This window comes from Lutra lutra, chromosome 13 (genome assembly GCF_902655055.1).
Source record: "Lutra lutra chromosome 13, mLutLut1.2, whole genome shotgun sequence".
Lineage (NCBI taxonomy): Eukaryota > Metazoa > Chordata > Mammalia > Carnivora > Mustelidae > Lutra > Lutra lutra.
The window spans coordinates 4642783-4660653 of NC_062290.1; the positions used below are offsets into that span (position 1 = coordinate 4642783).

General features: G+C 56.6%; 1 protein-coding gene across 2 annotated transcripts in view; it reads left to right on the plus strand.

Moving 5' to 3' along the window:
- The first annotated feature begins 1285 nt into the window (after window positions 1–1285).
- BICD2 (BICD cargo adaptor 2) overlaps window positions 1286–17871 on the plus strand; it is a 43161-nt gene continuing 26575 nt past the window's right edge. The window contains exon 1 of one of the 2 annotated variants that reach the window (XM_047699672.1): window positions 1286–1657. In XM_047699672.1, coding sequence (XP_047555628.1) covers window positions 1418–1657 — 240 coding nt within the window. In that variant the 5' untranslated portion in view covers window positions 1286–1417. The remainder of the gene's footprint in view (window positions 1658–17871) is intronic. The other variant, XM_047699671.1, reaches the window with a different exon arrangement.

The window sequence follows — 17871 nt, forward strand, 5'->3', positions numbered from 1 at the left end:
GCTCCCTGCTGAGCAGAGAGCCCGATGCGGGGCTCGATCCCAGGACCTTGAGACCATGACCTGAGCCGAAGGCAGCGGCTTAACCCACTGAGCCACCCAGGCGCCCCAACAAATAGCTTTCTTGAAGGCAGTGTATGAATGATTGTTTCTCTGCATCTTTGCCAGCATTTGTTGCTGCCATCATTTTTTTTCTATTTTAGCCATTATGATAGGTGTGTAGTTTATGTTCTTTTATTTTTTGTTTATTTTTTGGATTAAAAAAAAAAGTTAAGAAATCTCTACACCCAACATGGAACTCAAACACAACCCCTAGATCAAGAGTCATATACTCTACCAACTGAGCTAGCCAGGCACCACTGTAGTTGTATATTCTTTTAAATTGAAATTCTAAACATGTGGATATTACCTAAAACATCATACTCAAGGGTGAGAGACTGAAAGCTTTCTTCCTAAGATCAGGAAGACAACAAGGATACCCGCTGTACTCACTTCTGTTCCACATAGCCCTGGAAGTCCTAGCCACAGCAATCAGACAAGAAAAAGGAATGAAAGGTATCCAGGTTGGACAGGGAAAAGTAAAACTGCAGATGACACTATATTCCATGGAGAAAGCCCTGGGTTCCACACCAAAACCCAGAGAAGCTTTTAGAGCTAATAAACAGGTTCAGTGACATTATAGGATAACAAACCGACACACAGAAACTCCAGAGCACTTCTACACACTAACAATAAACAAGCTAATAAGGAAATCAAGAAAACAATGCCACTTACAAGAGCATAAAAAAACACTTAAGGATTAAACCAAGGAGGTAAACGGTGTAGGCTGAAAATGGAAAAACACGGCTGAAAGAAATGGAGGAAGACACCAAAGCGGGGAGACCTTTTGTGTCCGCCTCCGCGGGGCAGTGGGATGCCAACCTTGTCGGGCATGACCGCCAGGCAGCAGGCGCCCGTGGGGGCGAGGGCGGGACTACAGCCCCCACAATATCTCCGGGGGCGGCGGCGGAAGCCACGGCGTTGGCGGCCGGCCAGGGCCAATCACGGCTCGGCGGCGGCGCTGGGCACGACGGGTCTTGTAGTGGGACCCGGAGGAGGGACGAAGGCCCCCACAATACTCGCGGAGGCGGTGACGGAGGCAATGGCGTTAGAAAGGACCCGGCTCAGCGCGGCCGCACGCCAATCACGGCCGAGCCCGGCGGCGCGGGGCACGACGGGTCTTGTAGTCGGTGCGGGAGGGACTACGGCCCCCACAGTGCCTCGCGCGGCACGGAGCGCACCGCGGCTGCGCGGCGGCGGCCGGGGCGCCGTCGGGCTGGGCGGCGGCGGAGGCAGTAGCGGTGGCGGCGACGACGGCGGCGGCGGACGGGAACCCGGCCTGAACCTCGCTGAGAGCAGCGGTAGCCGGCCGCTGGCCACCATGTCGGCGCCGTCGGAGGAGGAGGAGTACGCGCGGCTGGTGATGGAAGCGCAGCCCGAGTGGCTGCGCGCCGAGGTGAAGCGGCTGTCGCACGAGCTGGCCGAGACCACGCGCGAGAAGATCCAGGCGGCCGAGTACGGGCTGGCGGTGCTGGAGGAGAAGCACCAGCTCAAGCTGCAGTTCGAGGAGCTGGAGGTGGACTACGAGGCCATCCGCGGCGAGATGGAGCAGCTCAAGGAGGTGCGGAGCGGAGGCGGCGCCGCGCCCTGGCCGACCCCGGACCCCTGGCTGGCAGAGCCCTCGCCAGCTCTTCGGCCCGGCCGGGCCAGCACTGCGGCGCCCGGGGTCAGGGTGTCCGGTCCGCTAGGCAGTGCTGCAGTGGCCCGCACGTGTGGACGGCGCGCATGCGAGAGTTCGGGCCTCTGCGGGCAGGGGCTGCGGGTGGGGCCATGTAGCCAGCCTGTTTGCTTCTGGCTGCAGGCCTCGGGCGGGTGGGATGATGTCCTCTGCGGCGTTTGGCTTCCTGGGTTGGGGGATGGGGGCGTGGGATGGATGCAGGTAGCTGGCCAGGCCTGGGTCCCCGTCGCCTCCAGGCAGACCGGTTCTTCTCTCCTCCGTGAGCGCCCTGAGGCCGGAAAAGGGCCGCGACAAGGGCTTGCCTTGAATGTGGTCATTTACCATACCTGGCATCCCCCTTGTCTCTCCTAGGCTCAGTTCTGCAACTGCCCCCCTCATCACTTCTTTGGGATGCAGTACTTCTCCCGCCTACTTCCTGTCTTGGCTGCCTTGGCCGCTGTCCCAGGGTCTGGTGACAGGTCTGTGGGTGTTTGTCACCGAAAGAGCCTTGTGTCTCCTGTGATTTTTGCCCCCAGATGAGGTGGGACCCCCCCAGGGTGCCTTCTGGCCCTCCCGAGAGCTGGGCAGGCCTTCCTTGAGGCAGTTCTGGGTGACTTAAACAGCGTTTCTCTTCCAGGTCTCCCTGACGGTTGGGCCCTGTTGTGGGGGTGGGCAGGAAGAAGTTGCTTTCTGGGGGGAACATCCAGGTTTGGATCCAGGCCCAGCTCTTTGCTGGAGTTGTGATTGTGGGATGGAGCCCTAGCTTTTCCTTCTGCAGCATTGCCCACCCAGAAGAGAGTGGTCTGAGAATTGTGTATTTGAAAAGGCCGTGCATGGTCAGATGTTGGCCTCTTGTTTTTTTCTAACAGTGTGCTGTTCCCCACCGGACACTTCCCCTTATCCAGTTGAGCTGTTGGCCCTTGGTCTTGGGATCCACCATGCTTGCTGCCCTCCTGACTGCCTACCTCCCTGCATGTCTGCTCCCAGTGGCCTCAGGGAGGTGCCTGTAATGTTCAGAGCCTCCCTGCCTCACTGAGGACACTAGTAGGGTCCTCCTCTGATAGTGAGGAGGAGAGAATGTATTAGTCCTCACAGGCGCTTAGATCTGTGCTAGGCAAAGCAGGTGTTTGGTTGGTTATCAGTAAACTGACCAATGGCGGTGGCGGGGCCAGGTGGCAGCACATCAGACCCGTGGTCCTATCATCTGCCAGCAAGTATTGGCGCCTCCTTGGAGCTCCCCCTCCCACAAAGGCCCCATGTTCATATGTGGGGTGAGGGGATGCACCAGTGGAGGGAGGCAGGGGGCGGTGAGAATACAGAGCAGGAGCACCTTTGGCCCCCGCTTCTGGTCTCTGGTCCTCCTCCCTCCCCTAGTTTGCTGGGCACCTCCCCACCCCCCACCCCAGCCACAAGCACAGTCCCTTTCTGTGTTTACAAGCTCACATTCATGTCCACTTTAGGAACAGACCAGAACGGACCGTAGCAGAAAGAACCAGTCCCCACTTAGAGGCCATTCAGTTGTCAGCTCTTCACTGTCACAGACACAGATGTTTTGACCAGTGCAAGAATTTTGGCTCCGTTTTGTGGGGTGTGTCTGGAGGGTGGATCCGGAGGGAAATCAGGAGAATGGTGTGTCAATCCCCACGCGTGTTCTTTAAGTGCCTGCTTACTTAGTTTGATGTCACCTCCCAGCTCCTGCAGGAACCTGCCCCTTAGCCTTGGACACAGGGCTCTATGGTCCTGAACCCTGGCTCCTCCCACTATAGGTGTGGTGAGAACAGTTGAGCTGAGGCCGGAGGAAGGAGCATCGGAGCCTCAGACACGCTATGGGAAGCTTGCACCGGGCCCCCTCACACCCAGGCCCGCTCAGGCTCTCCTCAGCCTCATTCACCGTAATCGGGGTCTTACTTGGATATGTTAACTCTTACTTTAAAAATCAAGATTTAAGGTGACAAATTTTGTTGGGTCTTTTTTTTTTTTTAGTAGAGAGATGAGCCATTTTTGTTCTTTTAAGACTTAGTTTCTCGAACTAGAGTTGGTTCAGTTGCTGACAAACTGTATTTCAGACAGGGTGTTTGTGCTGCTGTGCCCAGCCTTTGTAGACAGTCCTGTTAGTGAGGGAGGGAAGCTGGCTGGTCACAGGTGAGTGGCTGTGTACCCAGGCCCAGGGCGAGTGGGCCGCTGTTTTTAAGGGCCCCAGTCCATCCCAAGTCCCACAGTGTCCCCTCCCTGCTCTGTGCGGAAGAGAATCGGCTGGCCTTTGGTCAGGCGTGTGGTGCTTCCTGTCCTGAGTGGCCAGGTCCTCATCTCACTCTGTACCGTCTGCTGCATCTTCAGGTCTGGAGGGGGTAGACGTGCTGAGTGGGAGCTCCTGCCTGCTGGGCTCCAGCAGGTGCCCTGAGTGGGTGGTCCTTGGCCTCGGGGAGTGGGGCCTGGAGGGCGTGCCTCAGGCCGGCACCGGGGTCCAAGTGTAGCGTCAGTGCTCTTGCTGCCTTGGGCGCAGCCTCGAGCTCTTATTGGCGCAGCGTACTTAGGTCCTGGGAAGCAGCAGGCGGAATTTGGCGGGCTATGGTGTGTCAGGGGCTGGGCACAGTGCCCGGCACCCAGTAAGTGCTTACTTAGTGTTTGCTAGCTAGTGTCGTCAGCTCCTTCCCTCCACCTCCCTCAGGCCTGGCTCCCCTCCCCGCCGTCCCCACAGTCCCCACAGTCCCCTGGACTGGGTGGCAGAGCCTGCGGTCTGGGGCCCCGGCTGGGCCTGGCTCACCCTGTACTACTGCGCTGTGTCTTGGCTGCCTGTGCTGCTCTCGCCCACCCTGCCTCTCCCGTCTCCTGGAAGGCCCGTGAGCCTGCCCAGCTGCCCGCCTGCCCTTCCGGGCCTGGGTACCTCTGGCCGCTGCGTCCCCTCTGGACTTGCCTGAGTTCGGTTCTCAGCGCTGGAGTGTCCGGTCCTGCCGGGCCTGAAGGGCCAGGGCAGAGCTAGTGGGCCGCTGCTCTGTCTCCTACACTCAGGCCTTCACTCCCTCCCTCCCTCTCTTAGCCTCCTCTCCCAGTGGATGGGGAAACTGAGGTATGGATGAGTGGGGGTGACCACTCCGAACAGGGTCCTCAGGCACTGGGTCCCCTCAGGGTCTTTGCGTAGAAGTTAGAGCTGTGAGTCAGTTTAGTCCCACAGAGCAGGGTGCTGTGAAGGCCTCCCCGTGCCCCACTGACTCGTACAGGTCCCACACCCACCCTTGGGGTCACTACCTTGTTATGTCCATCCTACAGCTGGGGAAACTGAGGCACAGAGAAGCTGAGTTTTGCTCAAGGCACTGAGCCTGTGTGGCCTGCCCCTGTTCCTGCTGGGGGAGTGGGGTTGGAGGCCTCCTCAAGTGTTTGCTTGGGGGTGGGAAGAGCCTTGACTTGGCTAAAGCCTGTGGGGATTCTCCTAGAAGATGGAGCAGAGTCCTTGGGGCTGAAACCCCCCCAGGGGACTGCACGTTCTGGGCTGCTGTGTGGTGGCCGTTCTGCCGTGGGTGGGAAGGGGCCTGTCTTGGGGCAGAAGGTGGGGTGTGGTGGGCCCTGGGGGCACAGAGGTGGCCATGCACCCAAGGTCTTGACAGTCGAGGGAGGCAGCTGCAGGGGAGCAAGGATGGTGACCAGCTGGCTCCCTGTGGCTGCACTGCTGGCTGCTCCCCACTCCACCGCCTGTGGACTGTGTCAGGCGGGGCTTGCAAAGTGATCGTGAGGGTTTTTAGTTAGAAATGCCAGCGTCTCCGGCGTTTCCCCCATGGCCCCTCCTGTCCTGTCCGTGGTGACTGGCTGTGACTGAGCTGCTTCCTGAAATGAGGGTACAGCCCTGGCAGGGAAGCGGGTGCTGCACGTGCCTTCCAGGGCCACGGTCTCCACACTGGCTCTGAGGGAGAGGGTGGGCCCTGCCTGGCCCTGGACGAGTGGCTCTGGCTGTCAGGGTCAGGGCGGGGGACTGCTCCTCCGGGCATGGGGGGGGCCAGTGCCTCTGGAGCATGCGGACAGGCAGTGGTTAGAGTGAGCAGTGGACAGGGCCACACGGACTCCTGCTGGACTTTCCTTTCGCCTCAGGGCCCCTGGCCCGTCCTGGGGGGGGGGGGAGGAGATCAGTTTCCCCTGTCAGCGAGGGGCAGTCGCCCGCAGTCACAGTTGTCCACAGCGGTGTGCTGGGTGACATGCCACTGCACACATGGGGGATATAGAGAGATTGGCTGCTTCTGAGCCAGTGAGGAGAGTCTGGCAGGTGGGCAGGGGCTGGACAGGGCCCTGCAGGCTGTGACAGGCAAGGCCCTCCCGGGCCCGGAGCCCGCCCCCATAGCAGGAAGACGGAGAGCTGGGGTTGCAGGGTCACAGGGTCACAGGGCCATCGGGCTCAGGCAGGTAATAATATTGAGGAGGTCTGGGGCCTGGTTTCCTTTTTAGAGGTTAGTATGTTTTAAAATCATATGTCTGTTTGAGAAGTGTCAGCAGGTAGCCGTAAGCAGTGTGTGTGCGGGGATTCAGGAGGTGATTGATGGCGAGCATGGGGAAAGGCGCGCTATTTCTATTTGCCAGATGTTTTCTTCCCATGGACGTGGGGCAGCTGTACAAGCTACTCCGAAAAGCAGGAAACAGCAGTTGTAACAGCTTCCAAAGAGACACAGTTCAGTGTCATGGTCTGGGTTGCAGAAGAGCAGGTTTAATTCATGTGAACGCAGATTGGGTTTCCGTGGGTTCAGAATACTCCGTGTGCTTCTGGTCAGTCTCGCTGCACTGTGTGAAATCCTCATGCCGTTGGGTTTTATGGGTTTGTCTGCATGGCACCCCTGCTAAGGGTTTCCACCTTTAGGGGAAGTTTCAAGCAGAACCCAAGCAGAGGGAATCATGTGGTGGGCATGTGTGTTCTGCCTGCGTCTGTGGCTCCAGCTCTCTCCTTCCTGGGCCTTGCTTCTCTGTAAGCACGGCTGAGTTGGGCTGAGAAAATAAGGGCTGTAAGTTAAATGTTTCGTAGCATTCACGGGTGAATTTGCACATCTGATGAAGTTAACGATTCCTTGACATCGTCTTGATCTCTGGTCAGCATTGGGATTTCCCTGTTTGACTCAGAAATGTTGCTTTAGGGGTCATCTGTTTGCATCAGAAGCCGAGCAGGGTCGGCTGGGTGCCCCTGGCTGAGGGCCTGTCACTTTACCAACTGGCCCACTGGCAAGCCTGTCCTGAGGCTGCTCATCTTGCTTCCCACCAGACCTGGGGCTGCTCTCTTCCACAGGCCCCACTCTCATGTTTGTGTTCCTCTTTCTTTCTTTCTTTCTTTCTTTCTTTCTTTCTTCCTTCCTTCCTTCCTTCCTTCCTTCCTTCCTTTTTCTTTCTTTCTTTCTTTTTCTTTAAAGATTTTATTTATTTGACAGAGATCACAAGTAGGCAGAGAGGCAGTTGGGGTCATTGGGGAGGGGGGAGCAGGTTCCCTTGCTGAGAAGACAGCCTGATGTGGGACTTGATCCCAGGACCCTGAGATCATGACCTGAGCCAAAGGCAGAGGCTTAACCCACTGAGCCACCCAGGCGCCCCTGTGTTCCTTTTTCTTAAAAAGTTGGCGGGATTGCTGCCTTCTGCTGGTTGGTGGCCTGGCTCCTGGGTCGCCTGTCCAGCACGCCTTCTCGCACCCTCTCTGCCCACTGGGGCTCATGCTGACCGGTCGGTTGTGTCCTGGCCAATGCAGAGCAATGCCAGCTCTCTGTGACCCCGTTCCACATATGGGGACCTGGCTCAGAGCAAGGGTTCATGGCCCATGCTGTATGCTAGCAAGGCTTGATGTGACCCCAGCGGCCCCCTCCCTGGGCCTCAGTGTCCCAGCATCCTGGAAGCCCTGGCAGTGATGGCGTGAGGGTGGCCCCATGCCTGTCCTGTGGGCCTCGGTCATTGGCTGCCTGCGGTCCCCTGGGCACGCTCCTCTCTCTTTCTCCACACCCCATCCTGTGTGCACTGCAGGGGTCCAGGCTTGTCCGCCAACCTGAGGGGCTCCCTGGATGCTCTAGAGCTCTAACCTGGGGTGCTCAGAGGGCATGTTGGCCCCAGGATGGGGCAGGGCCAGGCTGTCTGCTGTCACCCTGTCACCTGGCGCAAAGGCAGGGACTGCAGGTGCTCAACCGGCTAGGGAGGGCAGATCCCATAGCGGCCTAGGAGCAAGCTGTGGCCAGCACTGATGTCCCCCGATTTTGTCATTGTGGCCAGCCTGGTGAAGCAGTCCCTTCTGCTACAGTATCTGTTTGTTCCAGAAATGGGTGATGTTTGAGTAACAGAGGGAGCTGGTGGGAGCTCAGCCTTTGCTCATGTGGTCTTATCCCCAGGACCCCATGTGGGATCCCACAAGACAGACCCACGTGTCCTCAGGCTCTTCCTGGTTGCGGCAGGTTCTCAGACTTTCCCTGTTTGTGGTGACCTTGACAGTTTTGAGGAGCACTGGGCAGGTGTTTTGCCAAATGTCCCTCAGTTGGGATTTGTCTCTTGTGTTTCTCCGGCTTGGGGTGGGGTGATGTGTTTTTGGGAGGAGGGTCTCAGCAGTGAAGAGCTCTTCTCACCACATCCCTTCCTGGGTGTTTGTCCGGGTCTCCTCCGCCAGGGCACCACTTCCCCCTTTCAAACAGACGCCTCCTGGATGGGAGCTGCTGTGTACGTGGTTTGGGATTTTTCTGTGTGGGAGACCTGGCTCTTCCCTGTTTATTGAGTTACTCATCCGCGGGCTTATATTGGTCGTGGCTCACACACGCTTAGTTTACGTTTGTGTGAGGATCCAGTACTCCTGATTTGGTTGTTCGCTTGTTCCAGCTTTGGCCCTGGCGGCTCTGGCATTTGCTCCTGTGCCCCCTTGACACTCCTTGTCATGATTGTCCATCCTGACTTGCTCCTTCCTTCCATCCCTTCCCTCCCCCTCCTCCTCCCCTCTTCCTCCTTTCCTTCTTTCTCTTCTCTCTTTTCTTCTTCCTCCCTCCCTCCCCCCTCCTTCCCTCCTTCGTCACTCCCTCCCTCCTTCCTTCCTTTCTTAGCAGCTTTTTGGTGCTGCGAAGTACTCCAGGCTCATCCATGCCCCAGTCCTAGAATCAGTCATTTCTTCAAGGAGCCTGGTTTCTTTTATTGGAGAGGGTGTTAGAAGCCAAGATCTGGGGGCACCTGCGTGGCTGAGTCTATTAAGCATCTGGCCTCTGCTCACATCATGAGCCCAGGGTCCTGGGATTGGGCTCCACACTGGGCTCCCAGCTCAGCGGGGAATCAGGTTCTCCCTCTCCCTATGCCCCTCCCCTGCTTGTGTGTGCGCGCTCTCTCTTCTCTCTCTCTCTCTCTCAAAAAATAAAAATAAATCTTAAAAAAAGAAAAAAACAAGAAGAAGCAGCGGCAGCAGCAAGATCTGGGTGCTGGGTGTTTGCTGCGGCTGCAGAATCACTGCCTCTACACCCCCCCGGCGACAGAGCCAGGTGACAGGTGTGGGTACACCAGCCAGTGCACACACGCATCTACAGACATTTCTAGATGGAGCCACCTGTGTACTGTTAAGCTGAACGTGGATTCATACCGCTGTCTCCAGCTCTCGCCCAACTGCATGTGTCATTCTGGCTGCCTCCCCTTGCTCGTCCGAAGCCTCCCTCCAGCAGTGAGAGCCCTGGCTCCACCACCCGCCACGCAGACACGTAACCGCTCTGTCCCAGTGCAGGTGCGCAGGAGGGTGACAGCTGCTGACCTGTGCCCGTGTCACCTAGAGCTGAGGGCTTCTGTGCCTTTGGTCTTCTGTACTCAACTTAGTTCCAAACAAGGTACTTGAGCAAGCTCCGTGTTCCCGACCCCTTCCGTGAGGTGGCTTCATCCACTCGAAATAGTTAGACTGCTCAGCGCTCGTTCCCTCCTAGGGTCCCCCAGCTTCTTCAGGGATTTTCCTGTGGCTTTACCACAGTCGTCCATTCAAACCGGGCATCTGGTTGCTTCCAGCTTTGCACGAGTATGAATAAAGCTGTCGCAAACATCTACGTGCAGATTGGGCATGGGGTAGGTTTTCAGCTCGTTTGGGGTCAGTACCTGGACGTGTGATTGCTGGATTGAGTACGTTTAGTTTTGTGGGAAACCCCCGAATGCTCCCACAGTGGCTGCGCAGTCTGCGTCTCTGCAGCCTGACCCTGTGTGCCTGCTGCTCCGCGTCCTCACCAGCGTTTGGTGTGGCCGGTGCTCCGGATGTTGGCCACTCCAGAAAGCGGAGTGGCATCTTGTTGGTGTTCCCCAGATGACACTCGATGCATAGCAGCTTGTCACGTGCTTGTTTGCTGTCTGTGTCCTTGGTGAGGTGTTGGCACTCGTTTTTGGCTCATTTGAAAATTGAGTTGTTTTAAGAGGTCTTTATCTATTTTGGACACAAGTCCTAGTTTTCAAGTAATTTCTCCCAGTCTGTGGTTTGTCTTTTCACTCTTGTAGCAGGATCTTTCACAGAACGGTTTCAGTTTTGTGCCATCTTGCTTTTGTGGGTTGTGCTTTTTTTTTTTTTTTTTTTTTTTTTTTTAAGATTTTGTTTATTTAATGGACACAGAGAGAGGGAACACAAGCAGGGGGAGTGGGTGAGGGAGAAGCAGGCTACCCGCTGAGCAGGGAGCCTGACTCTGGCCTTAATCCCAGGACCCTGGGATCCTGACCTGACCCGCAGACAGACGCCAATATCAGAGTCCCGCAGGCGCCCCCGGGTTGTGCTTTTGGTGCCGAGATCTGCATCACCAAACCCAGGATTATCCCAATTCTGTGTTTCTGTCTGGAAGTTCTTTTGGTTTGCATTTTGTTTTTTGGTGGGGGTTTGGTTTTCAGTTAGTTTTTGTGAGGTGCATAAGGTGTGCCCAGACGCACGTCTTCACATGGGGGTGTCAGGTGTTGCAGCGACAAGACCGGCTTTTGCGCTGGTGTGCCGCCCCGCCCCCACCCACGGTCAGGTCGCTGTATGTGGGGACCGCCCGCACTCTGTTTGTCCCATTGTTCTGTGCAGTTACTCTTTTGATCATATCCCACTCTCCTGATGGTGTGTTAGTGGGTTCACTGGGTTTCTGTCTCTTCGTGTGTCCCCTCAGCCCTGCAGTTTTGTGGTATGACTCTCTGCACCTGACTGGGGCCTGTTCCTTAGGCCTCAGCCCTGTGCTGATGGGGTTGGTTATGGTCCCTGACAACTGTGATTGTCCTTTTTTAAAAATCTTGACAAAAAGTAACAATGCACGTGGTTAAAAAGAAAAGTCACCAGCACAGTTGGTAAGGTTCTTGATAAAAGACCAGTGTGCTAGTCTGTGTCCTCGTGCCCTCATCTCTGAAGGCAGGCCGCAGGACAGTGTCTTCATGTAATTTTCATTCCCTTGGGATTCAGCTCAGCGAGGGTTGACTTTCTTCTGATAAACCAACCCAGTGATCTGCTTAACAGTCTGTGCATTTGATCCAGGCAGTAGTTGGCGGGGGGGGGGCATGTGGGGTCAGTCAGTGGTCGGACCCGAGACCCAGTACCCCTGGGTGTTCCACTGGCGCGCTCCCTCAGTGCCCCCTTCCACTGGGGGATGCCCTGAGCTCGCACCGGCCAAGGTCTGGAATGCCTCGGACCACGATGCGGCTGCGAAGCTTGGAGAGAGAGTGTGTCTAGGCCCGCGCTTCCGGGCGGCAGTCAGCTGCAGCTTACGGGGTCGCTGCTGCACGTGACGCGGTGCTGGCGCTGTGGTCGTGGCCATGAGATGGATGCAGACTGCTTGGAGGGCGTCCTGGCGCGTGGCGTGGATCATGTGCATGCATGTGTGTATGTCACCAACGGCACACGACGGGCTTGAAAGCTGCACCCCTACGGATAGCCTCGAGGTGTGCAGGGTGAAGGAGCGAGGCAGGGAGACCAGAGAGCTGGCATCAGTACAGGGCCCTGGCTTCGCCCAGGAGGTTCTCCGCTCTCTTCGGAGGTGGAACAGTGTCCTCTCTCCTCGGGGAGTGGGAGCCCCTCACAGCAGGTAATCCCGCACCCGTTCCTTGCGGGCACCTGGGGCTAACCCTGCCAGGGTGAGCGTGACAGAATGCCAGATGTGGGGGACACTCACCCCTCAGACTCACTGTCTTGCCCTGGCCACAGCCACGGACATGTCTGTCCCCAAAAGTTGTAGGCTCTGGGTCCTGAGGTAGAAATCTGGCCACTGGCTGACCATGTGGCTTGCTGGGTGTCTCTTCACCATAGGGCGAATAACGGAGAAGACATGCTGAGATTGGAGACAGAGCAAGCCAACCCAACGCAGGCTGCTCTCCTGGTGTTTCCAGCCCAGGCCATTCTGGGGACGCAGGGCACATGGGAGCTGGACAGCTGCCACTCCTGCCATGACTGCAGGCTGCTGAATGAGGTTTATGGTGGGTGGCCGGCTGCTGTGGGAACACGGGGCCTTGTCCTCTGGCCCGGGACTGGCCTCTGGGTCCCTGGGTGGTAGAGCCCAGGTCCCTAGGGACTGCCGCCAGCTCTGGGACTCAGCTGGCCAGAAGCCTGCCTGCTGACACTGAGGCAATTAGGGTGTAATCTTCTCTAAATGCACCCGATTCTGGCTAAATCCCTACCGCCCAGGAGTGGATTCCCAGTTTTCTAAAAGCAGCTTAATGTTTGGATGCTGCCCAGGACAGCTGGGGTGTGTGGTTGGCAATGGGACAAGTGTGGGTGGATGGGAGGGGGGGGGCGGGGGGGTGACAACCATCCATAGGCAGCTGAATTCTGTTCCCATGTGGGCATCAGTCCTCAGGTCTGGTTCATCTGATCCCCACAGCCAATGTGCAGGTGCTTCTGGGGAAACTGAGGCCAAAAGCCACATAGCGGGGAGGGTGGGTTGATGGAGGACAGATGTCACACAGGGATCACCTGGGCCTGGGACAGGGATGGGCCCTTGGCATGCTGGTTTGATGAATAAGGGTTATCAGCCAGGGAGAGTTTGTGTGAGTATGCCCACAGCCTCTATCTGCCCCCCGTTCCTGGGAGGAGGCCCCCAATCCCAAGAGGAACTCCTTGTTCCTGGGAGGGGACTCCCAAGTCCACGAGGGGACTGCCCCCACTTTCCAGGGGAGGTTCCCAATCCAAAGAGGAGGTCTGCTCTCTGGCTCCCCCAGAACCCTCCTCCTCCTAACCTTTAGCATCTTCAGCCTTTCCAGCAGACTGTTGTCCCCACCCACCCACTTCTGGTATGGCCCCTTTACCCCCCACCCCCATCCCCACAGTGTCCCCATGTCCCCTGGCCATCCATAGACATTTGTGGAGCATCTGTCACTTGCCAAGCATGGGCTCGCCTGATCCCACCGAGGAGGGGCACACTTGGTGCTAGGCACGGGTGCCCTGGGCCCACTGGTGTTTGCATTCCTGTCGGCTGGGCCTGCCTGCTCCCCCAGCCCTACCCTGGCCTACACTGGTTTTTGGGGGCTGGGCCCTTCCTCCCCCAGCTTGACTCTCTGTCTGTGAACTGAAATGACAAGAGTGCGGGTCTTTGGGCTGTGTTGGACGGAGGGAATTCACAGGAAATGGAAGGTTGCAGGGTGGGCTCTTGCTCTCCCTGGGGCTGACTGTCCTGAGCCCTGCCCTCACCCTGCCAGGCCACTTGGATCCCTGGTGACACCTTGGTTCTGAGAGGTGGCATGATGGGTTCCCAGCAGGGATGTCCCAGGCCTTCCAGGTTCTGTCCTTGTGTGGGAGCTGGTCCCCCTCCTCCTGTGGTTTCCCTTGTGGGAGGCACCCAGGAAGCTGTTCCTGCTGGCTGTCCTGTGTCCCTCTTGTTGGGATTCACTGTGAGGTGGGGCTGAACCCTTCTTCACACGGTGGGCTGCATCAGTCCATGTGGGATGCATCTCAGGGGTTGGAAGAAGATTCTGGAGCGACTCTGGCTACTGCCCTGATTACTTACTGTCTTGTAAGCAGCCCCCATGTTTTATGTGGATGTGTAACTCACCTATGAGGAGACAGAGTTGCTTGTGCTCGCATGGCTGTCCCCCAGCAGTGTCCCCAGCAGGTGCCTTCCACCCCACATGGCCCCCGGAGCCTTGCTGGCCTCTGTGGTAATTAGGTTCTCTTGCAGACCTTTGTGTTAATGGTTGGCTTCCTAGCTGAGCCGGGGGCCAAGTCGGTGCCTGAGTCACCAACACCTCCCCCTTGGGGATGTTGGGGTCACCGGTGTGCAGGGCTCTGTGTGCACCTGCACTCTCACCTTTCCTGGTAATTCCCATGAGTGCAGCCCATCTGCGCTTGTCCAGGACAGATGCACACGGACAGCCACCCTGGTCCCCTGGCAAGAAGGCTGAGCCCTCCTCGGGCTCTGCTGCTTTTTGAGTTACCCAGCGCCGGGGGTGCAGGACCGTGTGCCAGGAGGGAGATAATCTCCGTAAGTCGTGTGAAGTGGGACTAAGGACCAGCGTGACCAGCCTTAGCCAGATCTGGGGATTAACAGGCACTGCCCCAGTAAACCACAGCATTCTAGATTCCAGGCCTGACACCCCGAGACTGGGAAGCACTGCCTAGCAGGTGCATCTGCACCTGTGAACAGATGTTTCTGGCTCCCCGGGTGATTTTGAGGCAAGGCAGCTAAACAGAGCCAGATGCTGGATCTGCCTGCCAACCCCTGCCTCTTTCCTGCCTTCTCTGGCGGTCGCACCTGGGAGATAATACGGAGTCACTTGCTCTCAGAGTCTGGTTTCTCTCGCCTGTGCAAGGAGATCTTTCCCATGAGAGAGAAGCTAGTGGGCTCCCGTTGGCACACACTGTAAAGTGTTCCGGGCTCAGGTTTTGCCTGCCCTCTCCCCCGGGACTCTCCTATCTATGGCATCTCCTCCCCGGACCCTGTCAGAGTCGGAAGGGTGCAGAGGCCTGGTTGGGGGCTGGGGGCTTGGGAGCCGAGCCACCCTGCTGAGCAGGGCTGTGGGCTGGGCCATGGAGCTGTTCTGGGTGCTGTGTGGGGACCACTTGTGCCTCAGGTCCTTCCTCAGGGTCATCTGCCCTGGACGCATCCCTTGGCTGCTGGCTCCAGCCCTTCTCATGTGCCCCTGCCGCCAGTCCTTTGTTGACTAGCCGGTTGGAGACACTCCTTTGTGGAGAGCCTGTTTGGGACCGTCACCAGTGTTTCTGGAAGGTGTCTGCCTATTTCTTACTGGTGCATGGAGCTCTTCATAGTCTGGACATGGAACCTTCTGTCGTTGGGCAGTGATCTGTTCTGACACTGGTGTGGTGGGAGGAGTGGCGGAGGTGGGTGGCCCAGGGGCCCAGTGGTCCTCGGCCAGGGACAGCTGAGGCCTCCACCTCTTCCTTACTTTCGTCCTCCCAAAAACATGAACGCGGATCCTCCTGAGAACTTGGAGACTGGCATTAAGTGAAAGGATACGGTGAAGACGCTGATGGGAATGGTGGTGGGTATTGTTACTCTTCTGGGTCTTTCAGCGGGAGGGGACCTACACCCACTGGGATGCTAATCAGGGACAGCAGCTGATGACAATGCGGAGAAATCAGAACCCACACTTGGCCGGTGGGAAGTAAGATGGGGCAGCTGCCTTGGCAAATGGTGTGGCGGGTCCTCGTAGCATTAAACACAGAATTACCACGTGACCTAGCAGTCTGCTCCTGTGGGACTGCCCCAGACAGCGGCCCCAGCGGCCACCCAACACCAGCATCCTGAGCAGCCCCGAAGCGCTGGTATGTGCCGCATGTGGATGAACCTTGGACGAACCTTGGACCATGATGCTTGGCGAGAGGCCAGTCACAGCGGTCATGTCCTAGGAGGTGCCCCTTTTGTAAAGTGTCCCTGCAGACAGACCAGCACACATAGATATACCCTGGTGGTTTTTAGTGTCTGGGGCAGGGGAGCTGGGGAGCGACGCTGGTAGGGGTGAGGTCTTCTTTTCTGGGTGATGAGAACGTGGCAGTCATGATGATGGTCACGCCACCCTTTGAATATACTAAAGTCTGCTGAATTGTATCCATGGAAAGGGTGAATGTAATGGCGTGTGAATTACCCCTTTACAGCTTTTTAGGAGGTGAAGGGAGAGTCTTTCTGTTTGTTCATGGTCAGGCTAAATTTCACTTTTGCTCTGCGATGACCCCAGAGGGTATGGGCCAGCTGCCACCAGCCTCGTGCTGGTGCTCCCTGCCTGGTGTGGTGCCTGCTGCCCATGACCACCTGGTGCTCCCCCTCCCGCCGGAGTTGTCCTTTCCTCTAAGTCTTGGGGTTCTAGTTAAGGTAGTGTCTAAGGGTTAATGTTCTTGATGTTGAGATGATAAATTGCTCATTACGTACCCCTATCCTAACAGCTTACTTTGACAGGATTGGAGAGCTCTCGAGCTTTCTGGAGGTGTTCCTCAGTGCATTTCCTAGGTGAGATCGTCCCCTTGAATCCTTTCTTCTGTGTCTTTTAGCCTTTGTCCGCTGTGGGCACAGGTTCTCTTCCCTTGTCCTTTCCAGGGGTGGGACCCCAGGGCTCGACTGATACTTATTCATGCACTCGCTCTTGGCTAACGTCAGTGCTCATCTGTCTAGGTGCGTTTGCTGATGCCCAGATGTTCTCGTAACGATGTCAAGAAGAAAGCTGGCCGGTCCATTTTTGTAGAGCTTTGGTGGGGAGGCGAGGCCAGTCATCGCCAGCGCATCTCCGTGTGGGTGGTGTTATTGCTTCCTTTTCACACGTTACTCTGTCTGCAGCAGGAATGTCTGTAGTTCAGCCTCTGACACACTGTGTGACCTGCTCAGTATACAGGCTTGCTTACGCTGAGCCGTGGTGCCTGGTCAATCTTTTTATAAAACTGAATTGTGATTAGTGCTGCTGGTTTGGTGCTCCCGGGGAAGCGTAGCTGTTTCTTGGGGCCTCCCAAGTCTCTGTGTGCACATTCCGTGTGGGTATCCTTGGGCCTCCTGTGCAGGGAGGATTGGGGGAGCTCCTGGATGAGCGTGTCCACTGAGCCCAGGGTCACCACCCCTCTGCCCTGTTCCATGCTGGGAGTGGACGTGGCAGTGAGCAGCGAGGCTCCGGGGTCCGGTCCGGCCCGGCCCAGCCCTGCCCCAGGCGAGCACATCACCTTGGGATGCAGGGGCACTCGCCTCTGTGTGCCTGACAGAGAGGCAGATGCCCCACGCAGACCACCATCCTGGATAAAACCATCGCGGGGGTGGAGAACAGACACCACCAGCTTCCTTGCTTTTGTTTTTTTATTTTGCTTTTGGGCTTTTGTTGTGACACTTCCTCTTTCTGAGACTTTTGTCTGTTTACTTTGTTGAGTCTCTGTGTTTCTTTTTATCGCTACAGTGTATTTTTAGCACACCTCCCTCCCCCGGCACAGTACTGTTTTGGCAGTGATCCCCGAGTGCTGATAGGAGAGGTTTCTGGTTTTTGTTAACTCGGTTTCCTGGTGTGTGTTCTGGATGGCCTCTTCGGTGCAGGTATTAGCAAAGAGATCGATTTTCCTATGTTTGGGTGTGTGCTAATACGTTTTTAAATAGCTTTTATTTCTTGAGAGCAGTTTTAGATTTTTTTTTTTAAGATTTTATTTATTTATTTGACAGAGAGAAATCACAAGTAAGCAGAGAGGCAGGCAGAGAGAGAGGAGGAAGCAGGCTCCCTGCTGAGCAGAAAGCCCGATGCGGGGCTCGAACCCAGGACCTGGGATCATGACCTGAGCCGAAGGCAGCGGCTTAACCCACTGAGCCACCCAGGCACCCCGAGAGCAGTTTTAGATTTATAGAGAACTTGAGGCATCTATTTCGGTCTCGCTCTAGCGTGGCCCACAACGTGCGCGTTGACTTCTGTTGACATTATGGTGAGGTCAGCCCATCCCGTTGTCCTACCGTTTCCTTAGGGAAATGCTCTAATTGGAAAGAACCTTGTGCCTCCCATGTGGGATCGCTGTTGTGTCTTCTCTATGTTGAGGCTGTTTCTGATTGACTTGCGTGGTGCTGAGTGCCCCCAGACTTTGGATCTTTGTGAGTTGATACGTTCTGCAGTGTTAAATATTTTGTGCCCGACTGTTCATGCCAGTGACCGCCGTGTGGCTGGGATTGACCCGTCTGTGATGGAGAATTTACTCCCTGAGTGCTATAAAATCTTTATCCCATACCACCACTATTGGGCTTTTATCTGTATCCAGT